Source organism: Xenopus laevis, chromosome 8S (assembly GCF_017654675.1).
Source record: "Xenopus laevis strain J_2021 chromosome 8S, Xenopus_laevis_v10.1, whole genome shotgun sequence".
Taxonomy (NCBI): domain Eukaryota; kingdom Metazoa; phylum Chordata; class Amphibia; order Anura; family Pipidae; genus Xenopus; species Xenopus laevis.
Genome location: NC_054386.1, coordinates 34,576,765 through 34,591,467, shown reverse-complemented (window position 1 = coordinate 34,591,467; position 14,703 = coordinate 34,576,765). Strand labels below are relative to the sequence as shown.

Genomic DNA, 14,703 nt, shown 5'->3' with positions numbered 1-14,703 from the left:
ACAATCAATTGTAAAAATAATTGGGGAGCAATGCAAGCATGAAAAAGTTCCTGGGGGTACCAAATAAGAGCTGTGATTGGCTATTTGGTAGCCCCTGTGAGGACTGGCAGCCTACAAGAGGCTCTACTTGTCAGTACAACTAGTTTTTATGCAACCAAAACTTGCCTCCAAGTCTGGAAGGCAAAAATAAGCACCTGCTTTGAGGCCACTGGGAGCAACATCCAAGGGGTCAGTGAGCAGTGGTTGGGGATCACAGGTCTACATAAACTAACTAGCTTTAACTAACCTAAGCTTAGTGGCAGCAGGAAGTAAAGGGAGCAGACCCTGCTCTCCAACTCCCATTGAATATAGAAAGTTGAGAGCAGGCCATAGATAGGGTGGTGGTTGGGCCCAAAATTATACTTTGCTGGGATGTCTGGGAATGCAACAATATACCCCCTTTCCAAAAGCCAGCTTGTTGGCTCTTTAGTTGCCAAACCATTATTTACTGGTTCCAGATAAGCCTAGAACAGGGGTTCCCAAAAAGTAGATTGGGATCTACCAGTAGAACTTTAGCTGGTGATCAGTAGATCTCAAGACACTGTCTAAATCACCCTCATATTTTATGCTTTTCATCCAGAAATGCATTATGTTTACGTCAAATAACAAATAGTTGTTTAATAAATATACCAATAAAAATTCTCTCATAAATCAATATAATATTTAAGTAATATTTTTCATGGAATAGAATGCTAACAATGCTATTATGGAAGTAGTTCATAATGGGACAACATCACCAGAAGTAGACCGCATTAGTAAAGCATGGGCACTCCTGGCCTAGAAGCTAATTATTTTCTAGCTGAAAGTCTTGGCCCCTTGTCTTCTGTCATCTAGAGCCTTGCCAATGGCTTCTGTACTATATTACTGGGTATGATCGTTAATTAATTAATATCCTATGATTAATTGTTTATGACTCGAAATGCGTAAGGCTGTGGACACAATAAACTTTCTTCACTTTGAACTGTTGTCCTGGTGGAAGTTTGCCTTCATTGAGTGCCTGCTCCTAATTGGTTTTCGGTTTGTCCGTTCCCTGTGCTGAGGGCTCAGGGCGGTGTGCCTGGGCCACTTCCCCTATGTGGTGAGTAACCGCTTTACTTTTGGAGACCCTAATACCATAGATGTATCATTATGATCATTAATTAAGGCAAACAATTAGAAAACCTACAGGGATTGTCAGTGTGAATAACAAATCAACAGTTTTTATTTTTACCAAAAAAGGCTTTTAATAGCTATTTAATTTCCATGTAAGTGACAATTTAGGTCACCTCTCGTGTTTCTAAAAAAAGAAAAAAAACTGAAAATACAGAAAAAGGTTACACTTGAGATTTGCAAAAACCTAATCAAGAGAAAATAGTGAAAGGTTGTCAGATAATTTCCTGACTTTGATGATATGAACTCTAGTTGCTATGGTGATAATCCTTCCTGTTTCCTAATTGTAGGGGAAATAAGGGCACAAAGAATGTGGAATCAGAAAGGAAATCCCCTTCCAGACACTAAAATAAGATTATGATGGACACAAAATATTTTGATGTGTATTATTACTACAGGCAACAAATAGTTTAAGACAAAGTTCAGACCTGTCTCTTGCTGAGCTAGTGCAGACCATTTGGTAAACCTAGGGATTCTTTATTACTGAAGAAGATTAGGGTACACTGTAAGTGGTTGCTGGCTATTTTACATCAACAGTTGCTTAAAGATTGCAGCAAGGAAATTAAACTGTCTGTAATGACATTTTCCCATAAAATTGGTTTTAATCTCTAGAATGCCTTATGATTACTCACATATAAACAGTAGGTTAATGATAACCGAGAAACTCATAAGCACATAACCAGCACAAGACGCAAGCAAAGGGAACACAAGACACAATCAAAGGGAACACAGGATTTAAGCAAAGGGAACACAAGACACAATCAAAGGGAACACAGGATGTAAGCAAAGGGAACACAAGACACAATCAAAGGGAACACAGGATGTAAGCAAAGGGAACACATGGACAAGCAGCATGCAGCATGCACAACCTGACACCTCCATCTCAGATGAGAGCAGGGCTGGCATTCATTCCTCCTAATATCTGAATTTTAAAATGCAGGCTTTTTTTTTTTTTAAGCCACATCCAATCTGCCCCAAACCACAACCCACTTTCTTGTCATTCCCACTACTTTTGATATGTAACATCAGGACTGTCCCACCATTGTAATATATGGGCTTTGTAATAAGGTAGCATTGCCTTTTCATAACATGTTACCCTAGAATTCATTAGATCACTTGATCATTTGACCAATGTGTTTAATTATGCCAGCCATGTCTCATTCAGAATTTAGACAGCATCGGATCTGATGATTTTAAAAAGTAATTTTCCATTTGAGGGATAGGCTTGGCCAAGCATGGCCATACTGTTTAAAGCTGATATGCCTGTTTTTCAAGGCATATCACTGTTAAACAAATCTGATCATGTTTATGATATTATTGACCTAGAGCATATCTCTACAAATCTAGATGAGCAAATGATTTAAATTTGGTTCCAATCACACACTATATCCACATTACCTTCCACCAATCAAACCTTCCATCTGCTAACCCTGAAAAAGCTCCTATAGATCAAAAAGCCCAGCACAAAATGTATCCAAAATAATTTGGTATAAGAGAGAGAGAGAATCTCTGGATAAATTCATTGCAGGGAATATACATTGGATAGTAGTTTGAAAGGCCTAAAGGCCTGCATTAACCATTTTACATTAACCTAAATAGGGAGTGTTATTTAAGGCACAGACTATAATAAAGTCTAATGATAAAGTGTTAGACCTTTCCATTCCTGTAATAAATATTATGCTTCCTTTATTTCAGTGGTTCTGATTTCCATGAGACACTGTCTTATTTAGATTTCTGGGCACCTGTACCTGTGGTGAAAATCTGCAGCATTTTAGCAATCCCCCTTACATTACTGTTGGTGAGTACGTACTACCATTTAGCAGTAGTAAACTCATTGTCTCAGTATTGCTATGGAGTATTGCATGAGAGCTGCATAACTTGAGGCCTATGGGTTGCATATGGGCCTACAAGAAACGTTTAAGGTGCCCCTCGTACTTAAGATCTCTGTTGACTTCTTGGTATGACTTTATTGCTTTATAATTATATAGTCCCCAAACCTGACAAATGGTGGATAACTGGCCTACAGCATGTAAATTCTAGGTTAGTACTGTTCTAGAACATTTCTAGGAGGTACAACATACTTATTTATGGGCACCCAGATACCAGTCAGATCTGTTTGTATCCTAATGAATTGACAGCACTTGTACTATTGATGTTATGCCATGTTGTTGATTAGAGTTTACAGTTATTCAAAGGGAGCTTGTTTTATATAGGCAATTGGTCAATTGAAGTACATCTAACTGAACTATAGTATTACTATAAGTATCTCTTATAGTTTTTTTATTTATTTTTATTTTATTACCTTTTCACTACACCTTTCGATGGTGGAGACCAGCTCATGCGCTACCATTTCTACACAATTCAGACTTGGCTCCTTCAGCTTTTGCACCTGCTTTTTCACCATGGCTTCAAAAGCAAGGTCAGGTGTGAAAAGTCCAGTCCTGTGTGAACCAGGGAGGGGAAGAGCCAAAGTGGGTGGGGCAGAAACCAAGACGAAAGGGGTTTCAGAACAAAGAGGAGAAATGGGGAATCAGAACAGGAAGGTAGGGGGTGGTACCGCCAAAGGAAGAATGAGAAGAATTTAAAAAAAATTGGGAAAAAGTGAGAACAGAATGAAGCAGTGGGTTGGAGGTGATACAGAAAAAAGGAGAAGAGGTGAGTGGGTAGACTTGGGGCAATACAAGCAGACAAAAAATTATAGGTGTGATCAGGATATGGTCATCTGTATTAGCCTGGGTATGGTCAGGTAGGAGAGGCTGGTTGGGCAGCACTATAGATAATAATCCGAGGACAAGTCACCAAAGAAAGGATCATATCCATTGACCTGTCCCTCTTCTGGAAGGTGTTGTAGGACCAAACACTGGGGGATATAAGGCAGACGAGTCACTATCCAAAATTATGGGAGGCCACACTATAACTACATGAAGTGAGGAACTCAAACCCTGTGCAGTCTAAGCAATTTTTACTTTCACTACCACATTCATTTTAAAAATATATTTATATTATAGTTATATTTAAAAATATATTTCTGCTAAAAGGAATATAACAGGTTTACACCCTCTTTAAGATTTTAGCTTTTGATTTACATCCAGTCTGTAGTATTTACTGTTAAGATGTTTAAAAGAACACATCTTATTGGTTTCTGCAGTTTACACCTTTTTATCACATTGCACCAGTATAATTTTAACCAGAGGTGGGCAGTTTCTGTTATTTGTATCAGTTTTTTATGTTTTTTGCCAGCTAGGTCACATCTCTAGGACAGTTCTCTGTCCTAACCTAGTAACAGGGCCTTGCCTCGATGTCTGAAAAGAAAACCTCATTACATACACTCTTACATACACTCCAAATTCTTATATCTTTGAAATCTGTTGCTTTATGACTCATCACATGCACAGAGCCATGAGACTGGGTTGTCAGGGACATGCTCTTATAACAAATAAGCTCAGCCAATCAGAAGTTGGGCATCTACTCTCTGATTGGCTGCACCTTACTGGTCGTAGAGGGGTTGCATGCTCTAGTTTGGGGTAAAGGGTTCACATATTCAGCCTCCAGTTCTCAGGCGTGACCTGAGTCCAGAAGGGTTACCTTCTTGGTGCACTGTCTAACAGTACCGATTAGCTCGGAAATGACCATGTCCACGCATTTCAAACATGGCTCTTTAATCTTCTTAACTTGCTTCTTGACGATGGTTTCGAAGGCCATGTCAGGTGTGAAGAGCCCAGTTCTACATACCCAACGAGGTAAGGCAGGTAATAAGGAAAATATAGTGTTACCCACCATAAGTGGTAGGGAAAGGGGAGCTGGAGGATTAGAGGCTGGCTAGTAAGCTAGTGCCACTGGTAGTTAAAAGTCAGGTTGATAGTAAGGCAGATCCTTGATATCAAATGAAGATATAAAGGTTATGTGGGGTGCTTAGTTTAAACCTGTATGTATTTTCTGAAAAGGCATGCAAAATACACCCAAAAGGTGGATTTTAAGAACAAACAAAGTAAAAATACTTTGTAAATCATATGTCCAAGTGTCAACCCTCACATTGTTGTACTGCAACTGCAAGAAAACCTGATTTGCCTTTTGCTTTGCTGGGAGCTATAGCACAAGTCTCTGCAGTAGGAGTCATATACTGTGTGTGGGTATTATTCCTCCTGCATGCACTAAGCAGATTGTACTACTGCTATAAATACCAACATGAGGCTGCCTGCTGGGAAACCCTTAAACCCTTACATGACTAGTTCTGTGATTTATCCGGGGGCTTAGTTTGGGTGGGTAGCTTAATGACAAGCATCTGCCTTATTCTACCAGTAGCTGAACCTATAGATCTAGAGGTAGAGGGGATTTGGGGAGCTCCCATAAGCAGAAATTCCAACAATGTTAATAGAAGTAGTGCTAAAATAGTGTAGTGCTAAAGGATAACTCTCTTTTATTGAATGCAAAATAGTGTAACACTGCTTTATTTAATGGAAAATATACGCTTTTATAGGAAGAACTTATTGTGTCTTTGTTATTTTTCTTCAAAAATAACAAAAGTAGAAAAGTGGGAATGCTGTGCACACTATAAGATATATTTTAACACTCCCTTAATACTACACAGAATGCATTTGGTGGCACTGTACTCATAAGGGGTGGGAAGAGGGGGAGCAACGTAAATGTCACCCCACCTGCCCCATACCCACTTATATAATGAGGTGCAGAGCATAGCCAGCCTCAAGTGCTTTCTGCATGAGCACTAAGGTGGGCATAGAAAATGACCCCCCATGAACTTTTTGATGGGCAGTTGCCAACTGAGTGGGGTTGCAGTAAATACAATGTTTGGGAATGCACTTGAGAACCCCAGAACCCACCCCAGACTTGGGGGTGGTTAAGGTTATTGACCCTCCCTCTTTTTTTTTTATTCCGTAATAACAATATCTATCAGGCAAAATTATCTCAAATGACAAGACAACATTTTGCACTGAATACAATTAAGTTATCCTTTCTTGCACTCATTTTGTTTTAAAAGGCTGAGTGAGGGTTAGTGAACTGGAATAGTGTGAGTCTTAATAGGGTTCTACAGGATGAAGCACTAACTAGAGTAACAGCAGAGCTATCTCATCCAATACATGCCTAATGCCATGGATGTTCTTGATTGCATAGCTAATTTCTCTTCTTAGTTCCTTCTCGTCAAACTCCATCTACGTCAGAAGAAAAAAAAAATGTAAGCTCCATAATATAGGGGTTAATTGTGGGAACAATGTAAAAGTAATGAGGTTTATTTATATATTTCTGCAAAATGTTCCCAGCTTAGTGATCAATGAAAACTTTACTTTGCTTTATTATTCTATCAGCTGCAATTGTGCTGATGTGTTGCTGGGCCTCTTTATTCAACTGATATCATTATCAGTATCAAATTGTATTGGCCTTTACCTTAACCAGTTCAAAAGGGAAGCGCTCATGGAAAATCCGGTTAATGCGGGCTCCTCCAGACAGCTCATATGTATCAATCTGATCCCCGGAACCCTCAATTCTTTTCTCAAAGTCAACAGCAAACTGCTGCACCATTCTAGAAAGAAGAAGAGATGCTGGAGCAATAAGACTGAAGATTTCTTTTGACAATACCAATTTGCCAACCCCAGAGCGAGCAAACTGAAAACTATGTGTAATCACTTACAGGAGCAGTGCCTTCGTTTTACGGGATGGGTCATCTGGACGGAAATTTTTGTACTCTTCTACTTCCTTCTCTATGGACAGCAGCTGGCTCTGCAGTTTGTTGCGTAGGCCAGGAAGAGTTTCCCGAATATGATTGGTTAATTGCTGTAGGTAAAACGCAAAGCAGCAAAGGTTTTAAAATACACCTATGTAGGAGAATGAAGTGTGGGTCAGTGATTAAAGTCACCAGATTTATCGAGGTCTGTGCAAGAAGATTCCTGTGTACATTACTTTGATTATATAAGGATAAAAATAAACACAGCTACAAGACTTAACACTGCCTCTGATACAGAAGTTTCTGGTCAACATGTGGGCTACACAAACAAGATGCCCTCATTTGTATTTGTATGGATTCATTAGCAAACTGCCAACAGCATGGTCCTGCTCTTAGGGTATTTTGAATCATCTGGTTGCCCAGCTAAGTAAATTCTGGCCATCCATGTGTGGTAGTATCTTATAATATGATGAATGTTGGCTTAAGGTTGGGGATATTCTTAATTGGTTTAAAAGTAGGCTTTTGCTTTAAACATTTGCTACAGTAAAACAGTCTGGGATAACCAACAAGTTCCTTACCTAGATATCCTATTTCCTGGTGGTGTCAAATGTTGAACACAAATTTAATTTAAAGACATTCTTATGATAAAAAGATGCCAGCTCTCAACTGGATTTTCCCACTGTGTCCCAGGACTCAATTTACTTCTGTGTATGTCCTAATCTCCCACCCCACTTTGGTGGATAATCATCCTACTACAGTACATGGGAAATGTTGGAGGTACTGTACTACATTATTTTCTTTAGTACATAACTGAAAGTTCTGTATTTCTCTGCAGTTACCTGATTAAGAGCTTTTTGGAGATAGGGTGTTCCCATGCGGTCGGCAAGATGTCTATAGGAGGGATGAGACAAGAAGAACTTTCTCTCGGCTCCCAGGGCAGCTTGAATATCTTTCCTTCCATCAATATCCTTTTGGCTTCGGTTCACAACCCCAATGTAACCTTTAAAAGACCATTCATTTTGAATATTCACTTATATTGCTGTTTGCTCAATGGACATATTTGAGAGGACACCTTCATCTAACTTGATTGAATTAGAATTAAAATTAGGTGATTAGAAGCCTATGGTGGTGGATATTTGATAAGACTTCAGATTGATTGGAAATACTATGGGGAACATTTACTAAGGGTCGAATAACGATGGTTAATTAACCCTCGATATTCGACCATCGAAGTAAAATCCTTCGAAGGATTTACCGCATTTAGTACGATCGAACGATCGAAAGGAAAAAACGTTCGATGGAACGATTAAATCCTTCTAATCGAACGATTCGAAGGATTTTAATCCAACAATCGAACGATTTTCCTTCGATCAAAAAAAGCTAGGAAAGCTTATGGGGAAGGTCCCCTTAGGCTAACCTTGGTGCTCGGTAGGTTTTAGGTGGCGAAGTAGGTAGTCAAAGTTTTTTTTAAAGTGACAGAACTTCGACTATCGAATGGTCGAATTGTCGAACGTTTTTTAGTTCGAATCGTTTGATTCAAAGTCGAAGTGGCCAATTTGATGGTCGAAGTAGCCAAAACAAAACTTCGAAATTCTAAGTTTTTTCCATTCGAATCCTTAACTCGAGCTTAGTAAATGTGCCCCTAAGTGTTGAGCACCCATTTTAGGTGGTAGATGTAGATGTTGTACTTTGCATATGGGCCCCTCAGATATCAGGGACATTCAGGCCCGGATTTGTGGAAAGGCCACAAAGGCCCAGACCTAGGGCGGCAGAATTTTAGGGGGGCAGCAAGATGCCCAACCACACCCGCATTGGTTCAGAAGCATTGGTGATTCGCAGGAGATACATTAGCTTTTAAAATTTCCTGTACATAAATCTCTAGTACTCCAGACCTGATGCTGAAAATTTGCGCATGTGCACAATAGAAGAGGAGGGGATGGGGGTAGTGATAGGCGAATTTGTCCCGTCTCGGCACTAATTTCACACATTTCCCCCAAAATTCGCGAAACGGATGAACACCGGCGTCAAAATGGGCGATGGCGTCAAAGTTGACTTCAGCGTCCATTAAATTCAATGGTCGTCTGTTAACCATGGCCGGCATCTGAATTGTCGCCGGAGTCAAAAAACTTTGACGCGTGCGAATTTTCGCTGCAAATTTGCGGATTTATTCGGTGGCAAAACACAGAAATTCCCTGTGAATTCACGCCTGGCAAATAAATTGGCCCATCACTATTTCCCAGTAATTATAATGTTATCATGTGTAAATTATATAAAGATTATTGCAGAAGTAAACACACTGGGAGTTGTAGCCCATCAGAATCTGCTTCAGAAACACTGACTTTCATTTGGAATGGTGGAGAATATAGCAGATTGAAATTGAGCTCTGCCAGCAATTTAATGGCCTATTTTGCTGGCAAAATCCTTTCTCTGTTACAGCCTGTATAGATTCTCTCAGGAGAAGCATTTAAAAAATGTTAATAAATTATATAATGCATCACAAGCTATTTACGTATGACTTTCCCTGTGGTATGTTTAAATCCTTTGTATGCCAGGACACCATGATTACTCTGTCCATAACACTTGATAATTGATGTCATTTTACTATGACCCAGGACCCAAGTGCTAGAGCTCTAAGGCGAGCAAAAGAGTACCTCGTAATGCTCATTTGAAAATGGAATTATTTTCTCTAGAGTGGAGTCATAGAATATAGATGCTATTGGATTCCTGGTTAGGACAAAACCCTAGTATACGAATGTATGAGTAGATAGGTGGTACATGTTAAGAGAAAAGTTTAGAAATAAGTGATACCTGCTTACAAGAAGGAAGTTTAGATAACAAAATAGGTACTTAAGTACCCCCATTCCTATATGTATTGCCAAACAGCAGATGCACCACTGGTTGACAAACTAAGGATCACGGGACATGTTATGCTAATCACCTCTTCGAAGAGGCAGCAGCTTGTTCTCAAGAACATCTCTTGCATCAGTTCCCTCATCCATTAAGTCTAATTTGGTGATGACACCAATTGTGCGTAGACCTGAGAGAGAAAGGGGATAAAGTGTTTACAAAGTTATAGGACTAAGAATGGTAATACACATATAGAAAACAAGAAGACAAGATTGAACATACCCTTGGGATCCACTTCTTTGGCTATTTTCAAGGCATCCGAGTTTGCCAAGTCAGAATTTGCTGGTGATACAGCCAGAACAAGACAGTTCTCCTTAGTGACAAACTGCATGAGCATATCACGAATCTGGGCTTCAATGTCTGCTGGCTGGTCACCCACTGGGACCTTTGTCATTCCTGGGAGGTCTACCAAAGTCAGGTTAAGCACTGAGGAGAAAAAGTTAAGACTTTAGATCAAAGGAGGATGAAGTGGTAGGGACTGAGCAAACGAAAAATGTTACTGGGAGAAAGAGAAGGCAGTGGAAAGGAGATATAAAGAGTTGGTCAAGATATCTTACCGTGTGGTGAATAGACCCGCAGGTTAATTGGCACAGAGGAGATACCCTTATTTGTTCCAGTGATTCGATCAGTTTCAGCCTCAATCTCCTGGCGTATCTCATCAAAGTCTGTGAATTTCTTTCCCTTACAGTGCAGGAACTCGCCATATTCTATAAAAAGGGACCCAGGCATTCAATTGCAATGTTACTGAATGAGCAAGAAATTAAAGCTGGCCATACATACTCAGGCCTGGATTTGTGTAGAGGCCACCAAGGCCCGGGCCTAGGGTGGCAGGATTTTAGGGGGCAGAATGCTGCCCAACCACATCCACATTTGTTCAGAAACACTAAGGATGAGGAGGTGATATGATTGTTTTTAAATTAAATATCCTGTGCTCCAATCCCCATTGCTTCGGTCCCGATGAAAATTTGAGCAAATAAAAGGGATGGGAATGGGGGCGACAAACAACAGCCGGCCTCGGGCACCAGTTATGTAAATCCGGCCCTGTAAATACTCAGATCTGGCTGGCACTTTGCATTTCATCCATACTGCTCAAGCATCTGGGCATGTATGGCTAATTGTGTGGCACATCAGACTGATAATCCTGCAATCTTGGTGGATCGAGGATTATCATCCCTGGTGGAAAATCTCTGTCTGTCAAACGAAAGGAGGTGAAGAGGAGCCACATGTTTGTAACTGTTCATTTGGCACATGGGTCAAGCAGATTTTAGAAATGTACAAGTAAACTACACAGTTTTGGCCAATGTCAGTACCATGGATCTTAGCCAAAAATAATTATTTCCATAATGCTGTTTTATCATGTGATTACTGCAGACAGTCATATTGAATTAAACCATGTATATTTGTCAGCAATGATAACATGCCAATGAGATTATCTCACCTGTTGAGCTGTTTACCAGCTGCAAGACAAGAGGTCTTCGGGTCACAATGCCAGACCCACGGGGGAGAAAATCTCTGAAAACAGAAAAAATTAGGCTGTGAGATTGAGAACTTTATGCTTTTAATTATCACCAAAACCTCCAAGCCTTCTGGAGCAGTCCCCAAGACAGAGAGGGACCAAGAACTGGAAAAGTGAGATTTCACAGGCTACAAAATGGGCTGTCTTGTTGGAATGTCAGTTGGGTTTGGGTGGATTGTGGGCAGGCTTAACTTGGGAGTAGCTGTACATGCAAGGGACTTTGTTTTCACTGAGGCCCTATTTTACTAGTTGGCAAGCCCCTCTACCCTAGTGGGCTGAAGTGACCAGTTTGTTTAAATTGTAGACCCATGGGTGGAGAAGAGGCCCCATGATTACTAAAGGTGCCCCTGCTCTATTAGGCCCCCAAGCTGTCACAGGGTCTGCTACCTCTAAATTAATGCCCTTGGTTTTGACAAATTCTGCAACAGCTAGTTAGGGGCTTCTCCAGCAATATTTCCCTTTGAGATAAAAACCAAAAGAATATTCGTCACCAGAGGAAACACATTGTGAAGTCAAATTGTAACATCGTCAACAACAGACAACTGCATAAATAATCATAACATAACTGAAGCCCCCTGTACCCTTCAGTTATCTTTACCATTAAACTGCTATGAAACAAACCAATTCAAAATATACTGTATTTATTGCTGAGTGGAATGAGAATCCTCCATGTCTCAGAGAGACTTTGTTCAAAGTAATTGGTTGATAAATCCTGAACAAGCATTCTATCCTTTTTCACTGGTCACTGTTCCATTAGAGACTATCTTGTCAGAGCAAACATGGCTGACATTAATAAACACAAATATCCAAAAACATATAGATCTCTGTTCAGATTCCTTCCCTGATGTGCTTCAAAAAACTGACGCACTTCAGTAACCATTTGGATGTATAATTATCAATACAGTGACCATGAACTAACTATTTCGTGCAGGTCTGCTGGGTAGTAATCTAATGTAGTTTGGAAATGAGGACTAAAAAAGTATATAAAGTCGTTACTGCTGTAATGTCAACTCTCTTATATTTTTGTGAGTCCCATGGAATTACATCCTGAGCATGGTCTGGGCATAATGGGTGTGCTTGGGTCCATTAGGGTGTGACTGAGTGTGTGAAAATATCAGAAATAACAGGTTACTGTCTCTATTGTGAATCTGTGGGTCATCATTGGAGTGACCTGGTATATTATATAAGTAATGTTTATAAAGCTGCGGAACGTACCTCTTCTTTATTTCAACATGCAACATCAGGGGGGTGGTGGGAGTGTATGCCCAGTAGAGGAGGTAATGTGGGCCTCCAAGCTCATGTCAAGTGTAATTTTTTTGTTTTGTAACTTCTGTGCAGCTTAATTATTTTCACAAATTTTTTGTATATAGCTTCAGTTTTGAGTCCTCTGACATCAGAAAAAGCCTTTGTCTAATGCCCTTGGTCAATCTAAAATTAGATATTTTAAGTGATATCCATAAAACTGTATGTAGCTCTGCATTGAACTGATCTCACAGTAATGCACATTCTATCTCTCTGCAACCTAATCAATAACCCTGGGGTGATATGAGCATCTTGTCCCTTACTGCAGTCCTGCCTTTTCCTTCATTATTCCCTATGGCTGGACTGTGGACAGGCTGCTACGGGGTGGGTTAGGTTTTGGCCATTGCAATAATTGTTTCCAAAAAATATACTGATACTGACATGTTCTATGTATAGGACAGTATGAGAATTACTAGGAATGAAGGTCCACAATGTCTCTAGCAAATTGTCCCATGACATCTCCAGCCCAGGGGTATTTACCATCTCAGTTATGGTTTAGATGCCTTGGAACAGTGAGCCAGTTCTGTCATTCAAACCGGGCTGGATATGGTGCAGTCCTTCAGTAGACTGGAGTTCTTTTTATAGTTGTTTGCTAAACAATGGAAATGCTCCATGACAAAAGGAAGTGATTCTCCTTCTTTGTCTTTGGGCTAGGGATATCTAGGGGGCATAATTATATAATAACTATGACCATTCACTCATCCTAATACTCACACTTTACTATATCATAAGAACATGGTGGTATCAATATTGTACACGCATGTGGGTTTATTACAAGCTCTTCTAATAATTCTTCCACAGGTGGACACTAGATTGGACCTATTAATTCTACAGGAAAACACTAGTTTGGACCAAATGGTTCACTCCTACCCTTCTTTCTAGAAGCTACACACAGAGAAGGCAAGTGCTCTATAGAGAGCACAGGAATAGTATTCAGTGGTGCTGTGTGTTAATCTTTAAATAGACATCTTTTATTTCCAGAGTTTCAGAGGGACACCTCCCCTTCCTCAGGTATGTATTTTTACTCCATCACCCCATTTTTCTGACAAGTTATAGTGAATCCTCCAAGAAGTTTTTATGGATCCCCAAGAACTCTATAGGCTTCTGTCTTGTTTATTTCTCTTATTTATTAACTAAAATAACATTGGAGAAATCCTTTTGATTCATTGGGTCCATTGGGATTTTTGCCAGTAACCCAGTGGGCCAATCTTACACTGGCTAAAAATAAATCAGTGTACCAATTATGCATGGAGCAAGTGAACCAAGAATGTAGCTAGTAAGAGACTCCGTGGGAAGGATGTGAACTTCAATAAAAAATGGAAGCAGAAGTACCAACACGTGCGCCTGTGTGAGGTGGGAGTTGTTGGGTGTCCTTGTCCCTTGAGTGGACGCACAGTTGGAACTAGAATAGAATTCAATATGTGGCATGATTGTTGATGCACTGACTTCAATAGGAGTGGCAGCAGACAATGAATGTTTTAGAGAACATAGGACCACTACAATACTTCATTGCAGTTGGTCATCTTTAAAAAATAAAAAAAGGACATTTCTTAGAACAAACATTTAAGCCACTGAAAGCCAAAACTGGGAGCATCTGCCATCAAAATTGAAAAGCAATGTTGACCCAAACTCATACAGAAGTTGGCATTACGAATCCAATCCCACTGATCCCCGGGAAAATATAATTGTACTGATGCTCTGTATTTTCTGCTGCATGAAGTGTTTAACCTTGTACGCTCCAGGCAGTGAGTCAGGATCCCTGTCGAATGAGCTGCTTAGTGCAGGCCTGTGCCTTTATGGTAAAGCCGGATTAGACAACAGAGGAGGGAGGGGGAGAGCACGAGTCATGGGAACAAATGTAAGAGGCAAAACAAAATACACAACATATACTCTATGGTACATATTTATCCAAAGGTGAAATAGAACTGTCACATCCCTAAAAAATGCTAAAAAAAGTGATTGGAGTGCTATGAAATATCCAACTTTCATAAATATACCCCTATGGGATGCAGTGAGTTGTACAGATATTGGATCCTCTATCCAGAAACCTGTAATTCAGAAAGCTCCAAATTACAGGAAAGCCATCTCCCAAAATGATTTCCTTTTTCTCTGT

At 40.0% G+C, this 14,703-nt stretch overlaps 1 protein-coding gene across 10 annotated transcripts in view; it reads right to left on the bottom strand.

Annotated features, from left to right (window-relative positions):
- The window catches only part of LOC108699962 (dynamin-1), a 55,853-nt gene that overhangs the window by 27,526 nt on the left and 13,624 nt on the right, over positions 1-14,703 (bottom strand). For all 10 annotated transcript variants that reach the window (XM_018232722.2, XM_018232720.2, XM_018232719.2 and 7 more), the window contains exons 2-10: positions 11,211-11,284; positions 10,330-10,479; positions 9,995-10,198; positions 9,804-9,902; positions 7,705-7,865; positions 6,833-6,975; positions 6,589-6,724; positions 6,289-6,356; positions 4,774-4,912 (exon numbers count right to left, since the gene is read on the bottom strand). In XM_018232722.2, coding sequence (XP_018088211.1) covers positions 4,774-4,912; positions 6,289-6,356; positions 6,589-6,724; positions 6,833-6,975; positions 7,705-7,865; positions 9,804-9,902; positions 9,995-10,198; positions 10,330-10,479; positions 11,211-11,284 — 1,174 coding nt within the window. The remainder of the gene's footprint in view (positions 1-4,773; positions 4,913-6,288; positions 6,357-6,588; positions 6,725-6,832; positions 6,976-7,704; positions 7,866-9,803; positions 9,903-9,994; positions 10,199-10,329; positions 10,480-11,210; positions 11,285-14,703) is intronic.